Here is a 23598-nt window from a genome sequence, read left to right on the forward strand (position 1 = left end):
ACCCCACCCCACCAACCCCATGCTACCTTTTTAAAACATTTTTGAGCCGGGCGTGGTGGTGCATGCCTGTAATCCCAGCACTCAGAGGCGGAGGCAGGAGGATCGCAGTGAGTTTGAGACGCCTTGAACTTGGGTTCCTCCTGCCTCAGCTTCACAAGGTGTAATCTGTATGCATGCCTGACATGAAGTCTCTTTCTCACCATTTTTGTTGGTTTTTGTTCTTGCTTATTGGAGACATGCTCTCATGTAGCTCAGGCTAGCCCCAAACTCACTATGTAGCCAAGGGTGGCCTCAAACTGTGGTCCTCCTGCTTAGTCTCCTGAATGCTGGGATTAAAGGCGTGTCTTACCATGCCTGGCCCTCACCAGTTAGTTTGCCCTTTCTATTTTGGAACATGAATTTGAATGCACTTAAAAGCAGAGCTCTGCTTTATAAGCACAGTCCTACTGAAGTGCTGTATCTCAGAACCTTTTAAGTAGTGAAAGATAAGGTACCCCACCTGCCAGCACTGTGCAACACCCAGAACCTTCTGAGGCCAGATCAGCTAACCAGAAAACTATCTACCCTTCAGGTACCTTCAGAGGGTTGTGAACCATCCTACCATGTTACAAGACCCTGATGTCAGGGAATTTTTGGAAAAAGAAGAGGTTAGTATTATACAAAACTGAATCTCATAATTTGTATCTAACCCTAATGAAACTAGTTCTTTCACCCAAAACCTATTTGAGCACCTAATATACAGTACCAGACTATATATATCCTAGTTTTTATGTGAGCACCCAAGAATGGCAAATAGTTTTCAGGCTTTAAAATAAAAGTAGCTATGCCTGGAGTCACAAGCAACTGGTTGTAGAGGTCCAACAGCAACCTAGTATTATCTTCCTGGATTAACAGTGATCTTTTTGGCAGGTCTATGGTATGTCTTTATGTGTTACTTGGCTCAGATTGAAAGAGTATTTTGTACCAGAAGCTGAAAGGGCATTGGTTAAAAACCAGTTACCAGGACCAAGGATTTAGCTCAGTGGTGCCACTGCCTGCTTCCCAAATGCAGGGTCCCAAGTTTGATCACGGGTACAAAAAAAAAAAGTGTTGATTTGAGTGGACAGTCTGTTATCAGGCAGGCTATGCATGGGTTATTGTGAGATTGTGAGAAACTGGAGATAGTCCAGTTGCTAATGGCTAAAGAACTAAATAAAATATCAAACAGTAAATACTTCCTCATCATAAATAGAAGGTATGCAGAAATATTAGTACATAGAAGCATCTGTGAAAGGCATTACAAAACGGGATGCATGAAATAGCTTATAAATATCTTTGAAGTAACAAGTAAGTCATTCTGGATCAAAGGAACACTAGAATAAAACAGTATTTTAATCCCAGAAAATTAGGAGGAAGCAAGTGACAAGACAAAACTGTCATTTTCATTTTTAAATTTTCTCTAATATGTATTTATATGGAATATTATTCAAATGAAAAAAATGTATACTAAATGTTTGGGATTTTTCTTTTCTAAGATGAATTTAATTAAAATGTCTCAGGGCTGGGAATTTAGCTCCGTGGTGCCGTGCCTGCCTCACAAGCGCAAGGTCCTGAGTTTGATTCCCAGTACCAAACAGATGTGTCTGTCAAGTGCTTTAAATCTTTTACTTCTTCCTCTTGGTGTTCCTGAATCCTTTCTTTCTTTTAGCTGCCTTGTCCCTCCTCCATACTCCTACAGCAGGGCTCATCCACACCGGCACTGTGGACCCTGGGCCGGGTTATGCTCTGTGGTTGGGGCCTCCTGTGTATGGCAGCAAGTTTAGCACCATCCTTGGCCTGGACTGGGTAGATGTCAGGAGCCCTCGCTCCCCAGATGTAACAACCCAGATCATCTCCAAATCCCCAGATCATTGCCAAATGTCCCTGGAGGGGAGATAGTACCAACTTGAGAACCACTTTCTTTTTAAAGTCCAGAGAACTAAAATTTAACTTTGTAACATAGTCTACAAAGTAAAAGTAGCCTCGATCTGAATAAATGATGCTTCTGTCCTTTGACACTTGTTCACTGAGGAAACCACAGTGGGTTCATAACACAGTTTCAAAGTCTCTAAGGGCTTTCAGTCCAGCTATGTGCAGAGTAGGCTAACCCAAAGGCACTGCCGACTTTTCACAAAAGTATGCATGGTATTTAAGCAGTCCATACCTAGATGGGCAGACAGACTCTGTGTGAGGCCACCTGGCCACATAACACTCCGTCTTCCTACAAATAATATCAAAACCTGAAAATTTTACTGATTCTTTTTAACATGGCTTTTTAATTTTTTATTTTCATATACTAGTTTTAGACTGATGTAACTGCCTAAGATTACAACTATCTACAGTTCAAATATTTGTTTGGCAAGTTTTGGGCATTATCATCTGATGGATACTAATTCTTCTGAACCTAAAATAGGGGCAGCAGATAACCTGGCATCCCCGCCTTCTTGGTCTTATAGCTGCCACGCGCTGTGGGTACCCAGACCTTGAGCAGTGCTGGTCTCCTCAAGATGTTCAACAAAGCCACAGATGCAGTCAGCAAAATGACCATCAAGATGAATGAATCAGACATTGTGAGTAGCTCTGTGCCTCTCAGCTTCCTCCACCCCTAGCTTGAGTCAGAAGTCCTTAAATGTCTGACAGAGACTTTCAGTTAAGAAAAAAATTCAGTTCCTTTCAGAGAAAAAACAGTAACAACAAAACCTGCTAGGAAAAGACTGCTCTGCACCTCCACACATAACCACTTCTGCTCTGGGCTTGTGTGTTTTAGTGGTTTGAGGAGAAGCTCCAGGAGGTAGAGTGTGAGGAGCAGCGCTTACGGAAACTGCACACTGTGGTAGAAATACTAGTCAACCACAGGAAAGGTAACGCCTCTGAAACATACTGGGACCTGGGGGGAATTGTTGTCTACAGTGAGCTGGAGGTGGGAGGGCATGCTTTTCCCAAGCCTCTCAGCCATCCAAGTTGAAATTCTCAGCCCACCCTGTCCTTGGTGTTCTGATCTTAAAAGAAGATAGGCCACTGTGGGCCCTGGGCTTTCTACCTGGGAGGGAGGCGAGGAAGCTGTCCCAGATACACATTGACCTCGGATGAGGGCTTCTGATAGGTTTGGAGTTCATGGCTGGCATCCAAAATAATGTCACACGTGCCTTAGCTACGTCATACCAGCAGTGTAAAGGTAGGGAAGCCTATATGTCTCCTAACCCTTCTTTACCTTTCTTTGGTAAGATTTACTTAAGAGCTGTCAAAGTTTTCCAAGTTTGAATGCTTTCCTTCTCTGCTTTAAACATATTGATAATTAGAAATCTAGAGCTGGGCGTGGTGGCACACACCTGTAATCACAGAAGTCAGGAGGTTGAGGTAGGATGATCACTGTGAGTTCCAGGCCAGCCTGGACTACGACACAGTGAGACCCTGTCTCCAAAAAACAAAACAAAGTCTGAAAGATAGACCTTTAATGTGAGGCCAGCGGCAAACCGACCTGGCCTACGAACTAAGAATGGTTTTCACATTTTTAAAGGGAGGAGTGAGGAGAAAAAAGAATAGGCAGCAGAGATAATGTGCGATCCGCAAATCCACTTACTATTTGGCCTTTTGTAGAAAAAGTTTTCCTTGCTCTAGAACATTGAAGAAAGGCTGCAATTCATAAGCTTTAACATAAAAGTAAGAATTATTTCTGTGGCCTTTTCATATTAATTGGCCCTCAGTTCTTCAAGGCTGCCTGCTTCAAGCAGTCCTAACCTAATGAGGCGTAGGACAGTAGGTACCTCTCCCTTCTGCTCCTCTGACCAGGTCACTTCCTCCCACCTGGCCCTCAGTTGTGAGATACGCAGGACACAGCACTGTTAAGGCATGCTGTACAAGGCCACCTTCTTCTTTTCCTTGAGAGATCAGAGGGGCCTCTGCTGTCTTTTCCTCCTTCCAGAGCTAGCGCTGAACACAGCCCAGTTTGCAAAGAGTCTAGCCATGCTTGGGAGCTCTGAGGACAACACGGCATTGTCAAGGGCGCTCTCCCAGCTGGCTGAGGTGGAAGAAAAAATTGAGCAGCTCCACCAGGAACAGGCCAACAGTGACTTCTTCCTTCTTGCTGAGCTCCTGAGTGACTACATTCGCCTCCTGGCCATAGTCCGGGTAAGCTTCTCTTATTCCCCTTTCCTTCTCTTGCTCCCCTTGATGGAGTTGGTCTCTCCTGAGCTCTTTCCCTTCCCAAGAAAGCTTCATCTCTCTGTGGCTTATGAATAGGCATACTCTTAAGAGTGAAAGTACCCTGTAAATCGAGTCCATTTGTTAGCTAGTTGTCACTGAGTTATTTGGAGACCCACAGTGAGTTTCCTAGATGCATTTGGAGAAAAGATCACTCCTGACTTTGAAAGTACCTCCCTGTATGGTAGAAGCGGGACAGTGTTCCCAGTGCTCCATTCTCCAAGAGGCTTATCACAGGCCTGCTGCTGTGTTGCTCCCTGAAGCAGTGACTTCCTCGGCCCTTTGGTCTTTGTCTCCTGAACAGTGTGTAGTGTGCAGGGGATTTAGCTAAGTGGTACACTGCAAGGTCCCAAGTGATTCCCAGTACAAAACGCAACACCAAGGAACAAAAACAGTAGGTGGTGGCTTTGCTCTGGTAAGAGCACTTGCTGGCTTCCACTTGTCCCTCCAGTGTGGGCAGTTGGGTAACTCCAAAGAACCAGCTTGATGGCCTTGCATGAGGGGGAGGAAGCATGGCCAAGGGCCCGGAGGGTTTGTCTCCAAACCCTCCTGGTGACCTGGGCAGTCCTGCCACCAGTGAGTTCTCAGAGCAGTTAAGGAAGCTTGATAGGGGCACTGGGATTAGCTCTCTCATGGTCTCCTTGAGTCAGAGGAAAGAACCAAAAGAGAGTCTGGTTCCTGCCCTGTAAGGACTTCCATCTGTGCCTGATTCAGCTTGGGACCAGGATGTGTGAGCTCTCAGAACAGTGCTACCCCTGTCCTCATCCTGGACATATCCCCCAGCAGGTAGCTTCTGTGTTGTGTCAGGAGCGGAGCTGCTCCCACCTCCTCCACAGAAGTATTACTAATGTAGCCTCTGAGGCTGCTAAGTGTCCACTCCCCTCTCTCTTTGCTTCTGGTTTGCTGCTAACTCTACAGTGATCAGAGGCTTGACAGGAATTCTCAGAACTGGTCAGACTGTGTAGACTGGAAAGCCAGCCCAGAAAGGGCCCTAGTCAGGGGAGACTTGCTGTGAGAGCACCACTCTGGGACATGACCCTGGCAGGGTGGGCCTGCATGTGCAGGGGTTCGAGGAGGCCAGTCTGGAGCTCTGGGGGCAGGGCTGGGGTTGGGCACACATTCCTTAGGTCTCAGAACTGCAAGTTGGCCATGTGACCCTTCGCCTGCCCTCTCACATCCTCAGTGGGCAGTGGCACCAGAGACGAGCAGAGTTTCTTTCCTGCCCTTCTCTGAACTTGGACCACTCTTGGCCCAGTGGGGTAGATTGGAGTCTTTCTTGAATATGAAGTCACCTTTTACCTGACTCTTTGACTTTGAGGTGTTAGAAATGCAGAGGAGCAGAGCAATAAGTGACAGTGCTGAAGAAGGTGCCTTTGTTTGGTGGCACTGCACTCCTAAGGCTCCAGTTTTCACAAAGGTCCATGCTAAGAAAGCCCAGAAAACATTCACGCAACTTTCTGTTTTTGAGATAGGGTCTCACTATATAGTGCAGGCTGGCATTGAGCTCACACTATACAGTGCAAGCTGGTCTCAAACTCATGGCAATCCTTCTGCCCTAGCCTCCCTAGTGCTGAGATTACAGGTGTGCATCACCACATGCAGTGTTATACAGGGTACTTCTGTAAGGAAAGGAGCAAGTGGCACAGGCTAGGAAGCTGGCCGAGCGAAGACCTAGATCCATGCTGCTTCTGAGGCCAACGGAGCAAGTGTGGAGTGGGGGCTGGTTTAATTAGCGGACAGTTCCCCTTCTCTGGAAATGCCTACTGTGTGAGGGACTGGAAGCCCAGCAGGTAGACTTTGGGGAGCTTCCTTAGCGGCCTTGATAGTCTAGAGCAGGTGAATGTGTACTTGCAACAAAAGCACGTGGCAGGTGGCACCATGGCAGATGTGTTTATTTAAAGAATATTTTGGTAAGCTCTTTGGGTGTCAGCTGAAAAGTTGCTTCCCTGATTTAGATTTCCTGGACATACCTCCCAGGCTAGGCTAGGTCCCTAGCTCTCTGTTACAGTGCTCTGCCTGTTTTCCCACTGCTCTGCATATGTATGTACCTCCTTGTAACTGCTAAACTAATGATGGCCTTTTCCATTATGCGTTACCCATTATGTGGTAAGTTCCATGAAAGTGGAACCATAGGTTTCATTCCCACTGGATTTTTACCTCCTGGCAATTGCAGGTACTCAGGCAAAGCAGGTACTCATGGACTGGCTTTTCTGAGAACCATAGCACTGGGCACTGGCATCAAGTCACCACCTCCAGTGCTCCCAGCCATCCAGCCTTGGGAGCAGCATGAAGCAGCACGGTACTAGCCCACTGGAGAGGATCTCACCCAAGCTTGTGTTTCTAGACATTAAACCTCTCAGCTGGGCACAAACACACAGCTGCAGGGCCTACCCTTGCTTGGTCCCTCTCTGACCCAGCTGCTGGACAAACTCCCCACCCCAGCCCTTGGTGCCTGAAGAGCTGGTTGTGCTCCTCCAACCCCTCCCCACAGGCTGCCTTTGATCAGCGTATGAAGATGTGGCAGCGCTGGCAGGATGCTCAAGCCATGCTGCAGAAGAAACGGGAGGCCGAGGCTCGGCTGCTGTGGGCCAACAAGCCTGACAGGCTGCAGCAGGCCAAGGACGAGATCACGGAGGTGAGCCCAGCCTCACCAGGGCTGTTTTGCCGGTCCTGACAGCCCTGGTCCCATTCCTCCTCATGCTCGGAACACACAGCGGGAAAGACAGCTGATCAAGATTATGGAGCTGAGTGATGGCAGGCCTGGTCTTCCTCCTCTCCTCACCCAACCCAATCAGAATCTCAGCAGGGGTCATGGAAGGGCTTCCTGGGAGATTCAGATCTGCCACCTGCTGAGGAAAAACTTAGGTTCTCTGGGACTCCTATCTATCGCTGCTGGTCTCTGAACTAAGAGCTACTGAAATATCAGCGCTCTTTGGGAGACCAGGCTTATTCCTTCCAGTCAGCCCTTGAGGAGGTCGGCTGGATCTGGGCCTACCAGCTGAATCTCGTATGCACTTAATCTTACCGAGGGACAGAGAGTGATCAGTTGAGGTCTCGTGGAGAATTGCTGCCCCAACGCCAAGGTTTAATAACAATACCACTTACCCTGAAGGGTCTTTTGTGTGCTCTTTCTTCCCAGTGGGAGTCTCGAGTGACTCAGTATGAAAGGGACTTCGAAAGGATTTCAACAGTGGTACGGAAAGAAGTGATAAGATTTGAGGTGAGATAAAAGATCCTAACTTCTCATTTAGTGTCCAGTTCTCATGAGCAGGCATGGCCTCTGTGTGTGTGTGTGTGTGTGTGTGTGTGTGTGTGTGTGTGTGTGTGTGTCCAACTTCCTCAGGCTCTGTTGGACCAGAGCAATTAGATAAAACAAAGCTTGTAGCTGCCATGTATCCTCTAGGCCCCCAGCCTTATTCCTTCCTCTACCCCAGCCCTGCCCTCAAAGAAAGCTTTCCAGAGCCTTTGCAGAGGCTGGCTAGAAGTTGTAGCTATTCCAGCTGCTGGCTCTATTTTGGAGGCTGTGTTTGGCCTTGGTCAGCAATGAACTCCACTATCCCATCAAAAGGGGAAGGAGCAACTGTCTGGATGGTCAGTGTAGAATCCTGTCTCCTCTAGAAAGAGAAATCCAAGGACTTCAAAAACCATGTGATCAAGTACCTTGAGACACTCCTGTATTCACAGCAGCAGGTATGTAAGTTCTGCATGACCTTCATCACTACTGCTGTTCCAAAGGCTGTGCCCTGCCTGGGGCTTTGGTGAAAAGATGGGCAGTCCCTGCTCTGAGGGAGGGAGGGGCCCTGCCATACTCAGTCTTTGAAAGAAGCCCTGCTGCTCTAGCATAGTGCATTTGGCAGGGCTTTTCTGCTGTCCTGGTTCCATAGAGAGGTGGTGTTTGAGGATAAACCCTGCCTCTTCTTTCCTTGTAAATTAACTCCTCACTGAGTGGCCACCCTGTGGTACCACATAGCCCTCCCGAGGCTGAGGCCCCAGTTAATGTTAGAACAGTGGACCCATTGAAAGGAGCTACCTGAGCTGCACAAAGCTGTGGCCTCCATCGGGTGCTCTGTCCAGGGTGGGGCTGAGATTGTCTTTCGAGACAGCAACCGGTGCTACTCCAGAGTCTGGGAGAGCGGGGGCACCTGCTCGGCACACCTGCCTTGGGTGGCTGAGGGGCTCTGGGAGTGCCATGGCATTGTGCTTGCTCTGTGCTCAGGCTCTAGATGAGGCACTTGCTTAACTGTCCCCACTTCTTTGCAGCTGGCAAAGTACTGGGAAGCCTTCCTTCCTGAGGCAAAGGCCATCTCCTAATGGACCAAGGATTCCAGAGCCCATCTGAGTGACGCTGCCTTTTTGTACTGTCCTCCTCCTCCTTGGTGCACCTCAGTAACGCATTCTGGACTTAGCCCCTCCTTTCTCCCAGCCCCCAACCAGCTGCTCCCTCTCTAACCAGTACTTCATTTAGCTTCCATATATATTTTCTTACCTAAGAGAATAGTTTCCTGCTTTAAGCAAAAGACCTACAATAGGTGGTGGAATTATGGGATAGGGGTGGAGTATTGGTATAAATATATAAATACAAATGTATATTTTTCAGGGTGTGGTTTAGGAACTGGGAATAACGTTTTCTGTTACTCCTGATGGTGCCATGAAATGATTGTGTAATAAAATATTTTAAAATCAGGTTACGTGACTCAACATGGTGGTGCTTTTTGCTTTAGGCTGGGGAGCAGCTGGGAGGCAGGTGTGGTTACACCTAACCAGGACGTTACCCAGGTTTTTGCTGCTGCTTCCCTATGGCATTGGGGTTTCTTTTACTCCACTTACCTCAGCTGCCTGTTCTGAGGGTCTCTTAATCTGCTCCTTTTGTTGTTGTTTTGTTTTTTTGAGACAGGGTCTCACTAGGTAGTTGAGACTGACCTGGAACTCACTATGTAACCCAGGCTGGTTTTGAACTCACAGTGATCCTCCTGCCTCAGCCTCCCAAGTGCTGGGATTATAGGTGTGCACAACCACACCCAGCTTTAATCTGTTCAATTCTTAGTCCTATTTCTCTAAGGAAAGAGTTTTAAAGATATCTCTTATATTAAGAGAGGCAAAAGCTATTCCACAAAAGCAGCTGACTTTTGTTGTTTGTTTTTTGGTTTTTGTTTTTTTGAGACAGGGTCTCACTATGTAGTTGAGAGTGACCTAGAACTCACTATGTAGCGCAGGTTGGTCTCGATCTCTCAGCAATCCTCCTGCCTCAGCCTCCTGAGTGCTGGGATTACAGGCGTGCATGACTGCACCCAGCTTGCAGCTGACTCTTATTCCTGTATTTCTCTAAACTTCTCAGGGCTCTCTTGAGACTTGCCTTCTGAAGGTAAATTTTACGTTCTTACCTTTTTTGTTGTCACCCATCAAAACTTAGCCTCATGGGCCAGAGATTCAGCTCAATGGTGCTGCACCTGCCTCAAAAGTTCAATCACCAGTACTAAGTGGGTGGTGGTGGGTGAACCAGCCTGAGGAACTAGGAGTGTAGGTCAGTGGTAGAGCACTTGGCTAGCATGCTGGAGGCCCTGGGTTCAATCTTCAGCACCAAAACAAGGGCGAAAACCCAGCATGTCCTTAACAGACTGTTGTTAAGGTAGAAAGAAATAAGGACTTGATGCTCTATCCTGAAAGATGCAGAGCCAGCCCTCTACCTTTGGATAGGGTGATGTAAGAGCCTCTTCAGCCTGTGGAGGTTCAAAGCAGCTTTACCGTCTGTGCTCAGAAGAAGCACGCCCAGCGAGGAAAGCACAGGGTAAGGGCATTTAAGTGGTCTCTGCTGGTCCAGCAGGGTACCAGTCTCAGCCACTGCCAGGCTTTCCCTCGCTACGTCCACAGCTATATGGCAGAGCGGGCTTGGAAGCTCCTCTGCATAGCAGAATTGGCAGACCACCTGCCATGGGAATCTTGCCACCCAAAAATGGCCCTGCAGAGGGGCGCTGGACCTGCTATGTCAGTTCTCTTGGCTGGGCAGCTAAGGTTTGGGGTGGGACAGGCAGAGGTGAGAGAATAAAACAGTACTGATTTCTGAGGAACACCATCGCAAGTGGCATTGCTGCAGATATTTCTGTCAACAGGTTACTTTTTTGGAAAAAGTTACTCAGTCTCTCCCTATATCCCAGTATCCTTATTCTCACTTTTGATTTTATCCTTCCAGTCTTTTTTTATTCTTACTTTTACATAGTTGTAATAATACACACATAAAATATTTTATATCTTTTTATCATTGGCATTATATATTTACAAATATCTTTCCTATATCCTTATATATCGCACAGCTTTATTTGTAAGGATATATAATTTGAGAGTGACTGTACCATAATTTTAATTTATCCTGTACTGTTGGATTCTCAGTTTTAGGGGGTGGTTTTTGGTAACTTTAATATAATCCCAGACTTACAGAAAAGTTTCAGGAATAGCACAGGAATATCCTTTACCCTTGTTTACCAAGTGTTTACTGCATTTGCTTTATGGCTTGTTTTATCTATAGTATTTACATGTTGTATTTTCTGAATCATTTGAATGAGTCCTCCCCAATTATATATATCCTATCACCCCAGAAACTTTAGGATGTATTTCCTTAAGAACAAGGACATTCTCATATACTTTAAGTACAGTTATCAAAACCAGGAAGTTGAACACTGACATAATACTATTATCTAACCTATGGTCCACATTTAAATTTGTGAGTTGTCCCCATAATGTCCTTCATAGAAATTCTTTTTCTTTATGCAGGATCATGTGTTACATTGAGTCGTGATATATCAGTCAGTCTCTCTGTTCCCCCTGGTTTGGGAATTGGACCCAGTGGCTTCACACTGAACTATATCCGCAGGCCTTTTTTATTTTTTAGATAGAGTCTTGCTTATTAACTGTGACAGTTTTGAAGAATACAAGCCAGTTGTTGTTTTTTTTTTTTTTTTTACTTCCCTCATTTGTTATTTGTCTGATGGCTCATGATTAGGCTAGTATTTTACATTCTGGACAGAAATGTCACAGAAGTAAGTGCTGGATCCTCAGTGTGATTTGTGGGATACACTTTCAGATCGTGTAAATATTTTGTTCTAGCATGTGTAAACAAAATATACTATTTGATATTTAGCATCAGTTGGCAATTAGTCTTGTCTGATTCAGCTACTGCTATGAATGAGCAGTGTGATTTTCTAAGCCTATCATGTCCTCTACATTTAGATACTGGCTTTCTACATCCAAAGGAAAGCATCCTCTCTCTTCATTCCTTTAACCACTTGTTTATCAATATGAGTATGTGGACTCCTATTGTACTTATTGTAAGACTTTGATTCTCAAACTGCCTCACGTTCGTAACCGAGTGCTTTCTGGCACAAGATGTTCCTGGTATTTTATACCTTTCCTGCCCAAGTCATAGAATCAGCCATTTCTCCACAGGATCTTGAATTCCTTTTAATGGAGCATGAAATTTAGAAGCAAAGGTGTGGGTGGTGAGTGTGCTCATTGCTGCTAGGCTCTCCAAGGATAGGGTAAGAAAATATGTAAATATATAAAGTCCAGAGAGGTAGAGGGATGCCATAAATAGAAAATTGTGAGGCTGGAGTGTGTAGCTCATTGGTAGGGGGTTTGCCTGGCATGTACAAGGCCCTAGGCTTGATTCCAGAACCACCAAAAACAAAATGAAAAAAAGAAAAAGAATTGATAGTGAAAATTCTATTCCAGCACTATAACATAACTCTAGTTGATCTCCTTTCCTGTGTTTGTAACTCTCTTCTTTAAAGAGACATTTGTTTGCTTATTTATTGGTACGGGGGATCGAACTCAGGACCTTGCACTTGGAGGCAGGCAGCAGAACCATTGAGCTAAATCTTCAGCTGAAGAGACTTATATTTAAAAGACTTTCTCCATGCTTTAAGTTATATCCAGAGATCATTTTGATGTTTCACGTTATCTCCTTGGGACCATTCCTTCTCCGGTATCAGAACTTCCTCTTGAATTTTTTGTCCCAAAGCTGACAGGGCCATTGTCCTCAGAACTTGTGATTTTCTAAGCATTGCTGCAGATGAGTGGTGCTAGGCCAGAAACCTCCACCAGGAATGACAGAGGTATAAAGGAGGGAGGTGTCATTCCATCTGGGGACTCAGGAGGGAGAGATTTATGGAGAACACTGATGCTTGAGCTGTCCCCGAGAAGACTCTAAGCATTTGTGGGCACGGGGCTGCAAGTATAGAAAGCTATCATGGGAAAAGGCCATGGTCCCTTTGTGATATGGACCTGTGAGGAGGGACCCTCAGGCTCCTCACAGCCATCTGAATGTCAGGGAGGGAACTGGCGATGGGGCCACGGTGTGGGGAAAGGTTGAGAGGGGGACACAACCACTGGGATCTGGCCACTGGCTTGAGAGGCCTGAAGGGCAGCAGGACAGCTAGCATGGCTCCCTGGTTCCAGCTGCAATATTAGGGTAGACAGTGAAGGACAGGTTATGTGGGAGGCAAACAAGCACAGAGCAGGTGGGAGGGGAAGCAGTGAGGTCACTGAGGTGCCTCTGGATGTGACAGGTGGCCAGTGATTAGCGGTAGAGATACACAGTAGAAGGAGGCTTTGTTTTATTTAAAGATGAAGCAGATTTAAGCATGTTAGGAAGATCAGAGGCAACAGAGAATAACCTTCAGAGACACGTCTGGGAGAAAATGCAGCCTGGGCGCACAGCCTCTGCTGTGCTCTGTTCAGAGAGCATCACGGGCGAGGGCACCTGGGAGGAGGGACAACTGGGAGTTCAGATGAGGTATGGAGACGAGCCTGAACTTGCCCTTGGGCTCCACCTGAACATGAGAACTTAAAGCTCAAGAAATCCTTATGTTTATACAGATTCAGTGGCAGTGAGAGTAGAGATAAGATAGGCTGGAAATGCTGCACATAACTAGCAGTAATTCTGAATGCTTCCCGGAAGACTACTACTCTGAGTGTATCTGCAGCTGGGAACCCTAAGGAAAATAAAGGAGGCCTTTGCAGACTCAGAGTTTAACAGAGGAGAACTGAAGGATGGGCCAGCGTCTGGTGGAGCAGAGCGGTGATGGAAGGCTTAGAGTCCACAAGGCAGAAGCCCACAGCTTGCGAGGGACAGGCGGCCCCCAGGTGGTGGATTCTCCCACTGCTATAGTATTTGGCAGCTGGGGAAGGGGGCAGCAGAGGATAACGGCAACCTCTCTCCTAGCAAAGGAGGACACATCTTTACTGCGGTTGGCACAGGCCTGAGACACACACTTTGGAGATGGGGCTAAGATTCTCTACTCCATGTCTGGGCAGGGCTCTCTACTCCATGTCTGGGCAGGGCTAAGGGGAAGCCAGAACTGTGAGGTATAAATGGATGAGAACAACTCAGCCCTGTCCTCTGAACCTTGGGAGTGGTGCATATGTCACCTGCAGTGTCCCATGTTACCAGCTTTGTGGCCCGATGGTGTCCCCCACCAAACTATAAATTCTGTGAGCTCCCATGTCTATAACTCCATGGCCACAGCAGCAGCCGCCAAACAGCTGACCGGAATGACTGAGTGGTCACATGCTCTGCTAGCTGGCACTCACAGCCACCTGTGAGAGGTGACAGCTCACCGTGCCCTGACTTCCCGTCCTTTGTGACAGCACTGCCACCTCATGCAAACTGCTTCTAAGTGTGCCCTGTCCTTCCTCATGTCTGTGTGGCCCGAGAGCCCTTGTTAGCCAGGGTTTGTTCTTGCTGTGCTCTGTCTCAGCTGTTGCCCTCCTCAGTCTCACAATTCCAGCTGAAAGGTTGTTTTTGTTTTGATTTTTTGATTTTTTGATTTTTTGGCGCAGTACTGAGGACTAAATGCAGGGCCTCACACATACTAGGTAACCTGTCTGAAAGAGGTATTTTTCGAGATTGTGGTTAGGGTCATGTAAGTGCAAGAGACACTAGGCATTTGCCAGTGTGTCAGAACACTCACTGAGGACCCTCCCAGATGCTTCTAGAAATCAGCCAGTACCACAGGACATTGTCAGGTGATGTGCATCCCATTCCCAAGGTCGAGGACAGGGCTGAGTGCTCATCTGTTTGTGAGTCTTATGAGGAAGGCCTTCCAAAGACACCCTGTCATAGTCTTGTTCACAGTTGCAAAATCTGAAATTGACCCAGAGGTCCACGAGGAGGGGATTAAATGAATTATGGTACAGTCACACAACTGAATATTTTGCAGCCATGGAAGGTGACAGTGACGATGAAGAAAGCTCATTTTTCAGTGAATAAAAGCAGTTAATAGAATTATGTGTGTAAAAATTGTATTATGTTACCATATTTTATAAAACTATATATGAGAAGGGTGTTGACGGAATTGTTAACGATGGTTGCTTCTACAGATGGAATTTTGTATTACTTTAAATTTCTTACTCTCTTTTATGTTGCTTAAAATTTCTGTGTATTACCTTTATAATCAGAGAAATAAAGCTATTTTCACTACAGGTGGAAAATCCAGTGCATCCTTTGAGGCATACTTCATATTTAAACTCCAGGAAGCTCTTCCTGATCCTCTGTCCGTCCCCACCTGGCACAGAAGCAGGAGCCCACCTCCTGCCCATGGTTTGTCATCCTCAGGAATCTCTGGTCTTTTCCTCTGAGATGGTCTCATTAGCCTTATGAGCAGCAGGTCCTGAACTGCGTTGTTTCTGCTCATCTTGGTGTCTGTCCCCTGCTGCTCTCTGTGGCTGCACGTTGGCTTAAAATGATTGCCCTATATGCCCCATGAGGGGTCCCAGGATCTTTCCAGTGATCCCGAAATCTGGCCTAATTTGGGGTTCACTGGGCCTTACTACAGAATCTATGGCTGTGCTCAGTGCCTTTAGTGGGGCCCCAAGCTGGCATAGTGATGGCTGCTTGCCCCATGAGGCCTAACCATTTGGCCGTGTCTGCTGTGGAAATACCCCTGTGGCTGTGATAGGCAGACTTCTGGGTCAGAAAGCACACCCACCCAAGGCATCACAGAGGAAGCCAGCTGCTCATTTTCCATAGTGCTCTGTTCAGGAAAAACCCTGCCCAGACTGAGAAAGACCCTTTCTCTAAAGAGTTGTGACGACTGTTTCCAAATGATGGCCCCCTCTGAGCTTCAGAACTTGTGGCTTCCTCTTCCATTATGAATGGAGGCAGCAACAACCACAGGGGCCCAGCCAACAAGTCTCCCTTCGGGGGAGCATCGGCAGCCAGGAACAGGTGCAAAGCAGGGGACAGGCTGCCCGACTGCCCCTTCCCACTGTGCAGCCTAACTGTATTAATGACAGTAAAAACTGTCACTTGTTAAATACTGCATTGCCAGGCACTGTGCTTGAGGCTTTAAGACATCTCTACCAGCACTGTCACCCAGCCAGGTGGCATCACTGTCTACACACCAGAGCCAAGACAACCAGGCCACCTAACTCAACCTGTCTGCCCCATCATATCCCACACATCTAGATAGGGGTGGACAAGAGGGACCTAGACATTAACCTGAATTGTTTCTGTAAAGACCTGAATAAAGCCACATGGTAGGCCTGTTGAAGACAAGTCCCATTTGGTATTGACCTCACCTTGTGTCTACTTGAGCGTCTGCGGCCCGGTGTGAGCTTCCCACAGACAGGCAGAGTGGGTTTCCCAGCTGGGTACTAGGTATCCAGAAGACAAAGGAGCAGCTCTGCTAAGCAGCCAGGGACCATCAATGGAAGACTCTAACAACTGCATTTGTTAAGCCAGGGATAGGGCACACACTTGTAGTCCCAGCTATTCCCAATGGTGAGGCAGGAGGATCACTTTTTTTTTTTTCTTCCCCAGGCAGGGGGTCTCACTATGTAGTTCAGGCTGGCCTTGAACACACTATGTAGTCCAGGCTGGCCTCAAACTCAAAATATTCTTCCTGCCTCAGCCTCCCAAGCGCTAGGATTATAGCCGTGTGTCACACCTTGCAAGAGGATACCTTGGACCCAGGAATTAGGGCTAGCCTGGGCAATATAGCAACCTCTTCTCAAAAAATCAAGCCAAGAGTTGGGGATTTGACTTAGTGATAGGACTCTTCCCTATCATATACGAGGTCCTGAGCTTGAGCCCCAGCACCGCTGAAACACACAAAACCAAAAAGTGAACTTCCTGAGATGCTGCAGGTAGCTACGGTGGGAGTCGGGCCTCAGTCCCTTCTGACTTCTACCTGTGCTCTCCAGGGCCCTAGTAGTTTGACGATAAGCCCAGTTACCCCAATTACTCGGTACTTGAGTGTGTGTCTTTTGTTCCTCAAACCCCAGGGCTGGGCACATCCAAAGGCCTGGTTGGCTGACGGTTCCGAAGTGTTAGGAGTTGTTTTATCACCAGGAAAATCTGCCAGGCCATGGACCTTGCTGGGGCAGCCCCTGCCAGCAGCTCATTCCAGCCCTGGCCCATGCTATCTTAAGCAGTTGAGCTGCCTCTGTCCTATCTGGGAAGGGGACAAGCAGCTCTGAGGAGTGATACTGCTGGCCGGAGTCCAGGTCTAGAGCCTGCCTGTCCCCTGGAGTGCAGGTCACCAGCCAGCCCAAAGCCAGGTTTGCTTTCAGAGCTCACACGGAGGTGGCTTCCTAACAGCCTTCTCCAGGTTCCCTTCCTTTCTCAGGCCTCAATCACCTGAACACTCATGGAAATGGAGAGTTTAGGCTAGATCGGTAATTTCACATGTTAGCAGCAGAACTCTTTCTAAGGTATATTATTCCAAAATTCAATATTCAAGCCTGGCATGATGGTGCACACCTAAAATCCCAGCACTCTGGAAGGCTGAAGCAAGAGGATCATGAGATGAATCCCAACCTTGACAGTTTAGCAACTTAGTGAGACCCTGTTTCAAAAAATAAAGTTTAAAAATTAGAAATAATTTTTTTTTTTTGATACTGGGGATTGAACTGGTGACCTTATGCTTGCAAGGCAGGCAGTGGTACCACTAACCTAAATCCCTAGCCCTTAAAAATAATTTTAAAGGGGGGACTGGGGATGTAGCTCAGTGGAAGGCCCTGGGTTCAATCCCCAGTAACACCAAAAAAAATCAGTGTTTTATAATTTTATTATTTCAAATTTATAAAATTTATAAAGCATTAAGTGGGAGTTTTGAGGCTGTTGCAGTGAACAAAATAGTTGCTGATTTATACCAACCTCTACTTCTAATTAATGCATTTGCCTTTCATTTTAGTTGTGCAATATAGAAAAAAATCAGGTAAATCCTGGTCATAGTTATTGAAGTACTTGTTTTCTTTGCTTTCTTCCTTTTTTTTTTACCAGGGATCAAACTCGGGACCGTGCACTTGTGAAGCAGGCGCAGAACCACTAGGCTAAATCCCCGGCCCTCATTTATTTATTTTTTTGGTACCAGGGATCTAACATGGGTCCTTGCACTTGCAAGGCGGGAAGCAGAACCACTGAGCTAAATTCCTGGGCCGAAACACTTGTTTTCTAAACAAACTTTTCAATCTCAGGACAGTGAAAGGAGTAGGAGAATTTGGTTTTGTAACAATATGTTAGTATATTAGTATTAGTATAGTTGCCAGTGTCCTACTGGTTTTGGTTTATAAAAAGAGCAAAGTTTTGTATACTGTACTTTGGTCAAAAAACAACAGCCAACATTTGCTTTGTTTGCCCCATGCTGAACACTTGAGAAGGATGATGTCATTTAACCCACATGCTCTGTGTGGTACACATAAGGACCTGGAGTAGGCAGGTGACCAGAGCTGGGCTGGGTGGAGTGGGCAGGGCCTGTCCATGCTTGGGCAGCCTGGGGTGACCTCTTCTGGCTGCCCACCCCCCACCCCCCTGGCAAAGAAGAATCCAGCAGTGCCTGCTGGGCCAGGAGCTGTTTGTTTGCTCAGTGAGGTTAACCAAACCTCTGGAGCAGCCTGGAAGTCTGCAGAAGCCACGCTGGTGAAAGGGGGCTTTGTGCAGTACTGGCGCAGGTGAGGGCCCCAGCCAAGCCAGGAGCTGTGAACCAGCCAGCCTGTGTGCCAGGCATGAGGCGCTGCCCCCACAACGAGGGTTATCATAGGAGCAGGTGTGTGCTGGGGGGACATGTTCAGCCCCAGCCTGCCCTGTGCTTGGGGAATGATCCTGTCTACAGGCACAGAGCTTCAGCCTTCACATGTGCAGGGGGTCCAGGGCTGGTAGCAGTGATGACATGGGAGTCAAGACGCTGCATACCATGTGGTTCCCAACCTGGAGCACAGGCATGCCCAGAGAATGTGTTAAAAGTGCCCAAGCCAGACACAGTAGTGCAAGCAGCAATACCAGCACTCTGAGACACTGAGTCAGGAGCACTGCTGCGAGTGTGAGGCCAGTCTGGGCTACACAGCTGAAGGACAGCCTCAGCTACACAGCGAGACTGTCTCAAAAACAAAAACATAGGGCCGGGGATTTAGCTCAGTGGTTCAGGGCAAGCGTAAGGACCCGAGTTCAATCCCCAATACCAAACAAAACAAAAAAAAAACAAAAACACTGCTGCCTGCCTCGCAAGCTCAAGGACCTGTGTTCAATCCCCGGTACCAAAAAAAGAAAGGAAAGGAAAAGAAGTAAAAAGAAAGAAAAGAAAATACAGAGTCAAAGCTCTATAATCTGAGATTTAACAGGTATTAAAGTTTATATCTGGGGCTTGAGATTTAGCTCAGTGGTTCCATCATCTGCCTCACAAACGCAAGGACCCGAGTTTGATCCCTGGCACCAAAAAAAAAAAAAAAGTTTATATCTGGGTGCCTCACCAAAGTCTCATGCACTCAAAGGTAGGACTTGAAAGATGACTGGATTGGCTTATGGAGGTATGATACTGACTTGCTGTTAGAGGGCAGGGTATTGTTGGGAGAGATGGGTCACCAGGGGCGTGACCTGGAGGGGTGCCTCTCCCTCCTCGGCCCTCCCTCTGCTCTGCTTCCTATCTGCCATGCAGTGAGCAGCTTTCCTCCACCGTGGCCCTTCCACCACACTGCTGACCCTGTGGTGACTAAAACCTCCGAAATGGGAGCCAAAATAAACCTTTGCTCCTTTAACATACAGGGGCCGGATGTTGCATCCTAACAGCTAGGAAAGTGATTAAGACAGTAGGGAACAAGGATCACTGCAAGAACTGAAGAACGAATGCTCCTTAATCTCGGAAATACTCTGGCCAAGAAAATACGATCAAGTACTTTTAAGCACTGCACTCAGCAACTTGGAAACTAAATTCATATGCTAGATACTGATGGGAAAAAAGACAAAGATTTGTGCAGTAACACGGCTCATTCCAAAAAGAGAAGTCACTTGGGGGTCTCTACACTCATCACATAAATCTGGATTTTAGCAATGTTCAAATGTCAGACTGGCCAGTGCTTAAAGTGTACAGAAAATAACCTTGAACTGTACAAACTGTTTTGGAGTTTATACTACGTCTTGTATTGCTCTTTGTAGGAAAACATTCCTCATGATTTCTCCTGTCTGCCAAAGACATAATACCTCTAGGTCAAGAATCATGCTTTTCTTTGTTTCGATTTTGTTATGGTTAGATGTCCCCACAAAGCCTCATATGGTCATAGGTGGGGCTTTTTCAGAAGTGGCTGGATCTAAAGGCAGGTAGCCTGGATAAAATATAAGGGACAGAAAGAAGCTTGTTGGGGGTCAATTGCTTGCTTTTGCTATCTTCTGCCTGCAAAGAACTGTTTCTTCTCTACAGTGCCCCTCTGCCATGCCACCCTGTCTTGGGACCAACCAAATATGAATTGAAACCCCTACAAACTGTGAGCTATATAAACTTTTCTTCCTTTAACTTTGGGCGTCAGGTATTTTGTTTCAACAATCAGAAAAGTAACTGAGACATATCTGTACTTACCATGGGTCTCTATAGAATCAGGAGCAGCAGGCTAACTACGAAGGTTTCACAAGTCAGTTGCATAACTGGTGATGAAAATCCACCAATTGGAGGCTGCTCGGGAATATCTGAAGATTACGCAAATGAATAAAATGGACAACAGTCTGCCAAAAGACAAAGGCAAAGATGGACAGGTGTCTGACCCTGAAGGTGAATAACAATTCTTGTCATCTTCACATGAAAGGCCTTCTAACCCTTCAGCAACCCCTGCTCCCTCCACACCTCTGCTCCCCAGTTTCTGTTCAGCATACCCCATTTCCCATTCATTCAGAAAGCATTCTAATCAACAAATGTCCTTTGAGTATGTTGGGCCTCAGGACATGACACCCCAAAGTATGATGCCTTGCCATGCTCAGTACTTGAAACTAAAGGAGACGGGGGCTACGGGTAGATTTCAGTGCTACAGTGTGTGTATGTGCTTTAGCATGTGCAAGGCCTCGGGTTCTATCCGAGTTCTATCTCGGGTTCTAGCACAAAAATAAGAGATTGAAAGAGCCTCAGAAATAAGGCCTAACTCTACTTTCTCCTATATGAAATGAGCCACAGAAACCAGACTTTCTCTTCCCCAAAGTGGGTCATAGAAACTGCCCTAAAGTGAGCCATAAAAACCAGAAAGGTCGCCAGACATGGTGGCACATGCCTGCAATCCCAGCACTCTGGGACACTAAGGCAAGAGGACTATAAGTTGATACCCAGCCTGGGTAACTTAGGGAAACCCTGTCTCACAATGAAAAATTAAAACAATTGGGGGTGTAGCTCAGTGTAAAAGCTCTGGATTCAATCTCCAGTACTGCAAAAATAAAGCAAAGTATAAACACCTAGAAAAGGTAGTCTCCTTTCTCTCTCTTCCTCACCCTACAGGGATCCTGCCCCATGTCCAGGAGGGCAGAGTGTTAAACAGTGAGGCCAAGAAAAAGCTAGACAGGTCCTGCTAGGTTTCCTGTTCAGTTTGTTTCCATTATACCACACCCTTTTGTCCAATCACATTAATTTCTACACAGCTGTCCTTATTTCATTGGACCCAGACATAAAAAGAATTTTTCCCTTGGATCTCTGGGCATTCATTTCTTTTTCTTTTATTTTTTTAGGTTTTTTGAGACAGGGTCGCATTATGTAGTTCAGCTTGCCTTGAACTATGGAGCCCAGGCTGGCCTTGAACTCACAGCCAATCTACTGCCTTAGCCTCCCATGTGCTCGGATTACAGCTGTGCACCACAACACCCAGCCTGGGCTTTCATTTCTGAAGGATACTACATAACATAAAACTTGAATTACACAAACCTTTTAAGGAGCTGGGCGTGGTGGTGCACACCTTTAATTCCAGCACTCGGGAGGCTGAGGCAGGAGGATCACTGTGAGTTCGAGGTCTACATAGTGAGTTCCAGGTCAGTCTCAACTACATAGTGAGACCCTGTCTCAAAAAAACAAAAAGCAAAACAAAAAAAAAAACAAACAAACATAAACCTGTTAAGCTTTTCTTTTGCTGAGCTGTGCTGTTACAGGTGACTGTTACAATGGGCAAAGAAAGGTATTCCACCATGCCATCCCTCAAAATAACCTCAATAATACAATGGAGATGCAGAGTAAATAATCATTACATACTATAATAACCTTGAACTGTACAAACTGTTTTGGAATTTATACTACACCTTGTATTGCTCTTTGTAGGAAAACATTCCTCATGATTTCTCCCATCTGCCAAAGACATAAATAATACAGAGGGATAAGATGGGGCTCAGGAAGGAAACCTGTCTGAGGAGGTGAGTTTTAGGCTCAGAATGGGAGTTGAGACAGAATGTCCAGGTAGCAAAAAGAGCAAGAACAAAGGTCCTGAGGCAAGAAAGCATTTGTCAGATTTGAAGAACAGGAAGAAGGTCACTGAGGCTGGAGCCTGCTACACGAGAGGGCAGTGAAGAGGAAGTGAGGTGTGACACGGACACGGGGCTGCAGTCCTTTGTCGACTATGGCAGGAGAGTGAATTCATCCTGAGTAATTAGAAAGGACATGCTCTGTGGACAGTTTGTGTGGCAGGGTGGAAAATGGACCTCAGAATGGGGGAGGGACTTAAGAAAAAGAGGGAGATTTGGAGACAAAGGGGCACACAATCATTAGGATGGGTTCCTTGCAAGAGGTGCTGGGAAGGCCCCACAGGTCAGGAGATGACTCCCTAAATGACAAGGCCCTGAATGCCAGGGAGGAAATGAAACCCTAGCACTTCTCCTCATGGTGGGTTGTTTCCCTTCCAGTGGACATCAGGGTCCTGAATTTTCAGCTTCTAGATTCTGGGGCTTCGGCACAAGGGAATTTGGAGGAATAAAGTGTGGGATGTAGTCGTGGTGAGACTTTTGTCCACTTTGGGTCACCCTCTGAGCCCCTCTCAGGGGCAGCCCAGAAGCACCTCCACATGGACAGGAGGGGGTGAGTCCCCAAGAAAACACTCTGCTTCCTGTTTACTGCCCCAAGGCCTTTCATCAGGTATGGACTCTTGAAAGGCAAGGCCTTAGGCAGGCATGGTGGTGCATGCCTGTAATCCCAGAATTCTGGGAGGCTGAGGCAGGAAGATCACAAGTATAAGTCTAGCCAGGGAATCCTAAGGACTTAGCAAGATCCTGTCTCAATATACAAAAGGAGGGGGCAGGGCTGGGCTTGTGAAAACCTTTGATTCAATGTCCATGTGAATACCCTTGGTTCAATAGCCAGTACTGAAAAAAAAAAAATGGTGGGGTGGGGTGGGGTGGGGGAGATGGGCTGGAGATACAGCTCTGTGGTAGACTGCTCCTGGGTTTGATTCCCCAGAAAAAACTGGGAGGCAGGGCCTCCTCTTGCCCACCTCACAGGGCCTTCAGGGAAGTCAGAGACATAGAGGGGTCTTGCCCTGGTGCTGCTGAGTGACAATGTGTACCCTACAGTGGTAGAAGGGCTAGAGAGGGAAGCTGGGGCCTTGGCCAGCATATGGGGTGAGAGTTATGGGTAGGAATCCTGCCACATCCCCAGGAAGACCCTGCCCAGAGGAGTGGGCAAGAGGAGCCTGGTCCAACTACCCACAGTCCCTCTTTCCTGGACCTGCACTGTACCTGCCCCTCCTACCCATCTGTCTGGGACAGACCCACAACCAAACTGCCATTTACGCAAAATCTGCTATGCTTAAGGCTTGACTTAGATCATCTCACTCAAGTTTTCTATTTTTATTTGTTTATTTATTTTGAGGCAAAGTCTCACTATGTGACCCAGGCTGGCCTTGAACTGCTGGCCTCAACCCATCCTCCAACCTCAGCCACACTCAGCCCAGACTACAACGGCCCACCAGTGTCCCCCCCGACCGGCGGCACTCAGCCTTGACGGCTTTCCTGGAGACCTATTGCTTCCAGTTCCATCAGCCAGGCTTGTGTGACCTCCAGAGCAGACCGTGGCTCCCTGAACTGCCTCTTCCACAAGAACGGAGACTCAGCAAGGCAGGGTTTAGACAAGAATTAAAAAAAAAAAAAAAAAAAAAAACGAGGGA

At 46.9% G+C, this 23598-nt stretch overlaps 1 protein-coding gene across 4 annotated transcripts in view; it reads left to right on the forward strand.

Annotated features, from left to right (window-relative positions):
* Snx1 (sorting nexin 1) overlaps positions 1 to 8916 on the forward strand; it is a 38275-nt gene extending 29359 nt beyond the window's left edge. For 2 of the 4 annotated variants that reach the window (XM_010641192.3, XM_010641191.3), the window contains exons 8-15: positions 572 to 647; positions 2475 to 2588; positions 2786 to 2879; positions 3941 to 4146; positions 6710 to 6853; positions 7358 to 7438; positions 7837 to 7908; positions 8479 to 8916. In XM_010641192.3, the coding sequence (XP_010639494.1) occupies positions 572 to 647; positions 2475 to 2588; positions 2786 to 2879; positions 3941 to 4146; positions 6710 to 6853; positions 7358 to 7438; positions 7837 to 7908; positions 8479 to 8529 (838 nt within the window). In that variant the 3' untranslated portion in view covers positions 8530 to 8916. Of the gene's footprint in view, positions 1 to 571; positions 648 to 2474; positions 2589 to 2785; positions 2880 to 3940; positions 4147 to 6709; positions 6854 to 7357; positions 7439 to 7819; positions 7909 to 8478 lie in introns of all 4 variants that reach the window. The other 2 variants (XM_033756125.1, XM_010641190.3) reach the window with 2 other exon arrangements.
* The last annotated feature ends 14682 nt before the right edge of the window (positions 8917 to 23598 follow it).

The sequence above is a fragment of the Fukomys damarensis genome, unplaced genomic scaffold, assembly GCF_012274545.1.
Source record: "Fukomys damarensis isolate Sample0158 unplaced genomic scaffold, DMR_v1.0_HiC HiC_scaffold_25, whole genome shotgun sequence".
NCBI classification, from domain to species: Eukaryota; Metazoa; Chordata; class Mammalia; order Rodentia; family Bathyergidae; genus Fukomys; species Fukomys damarensis.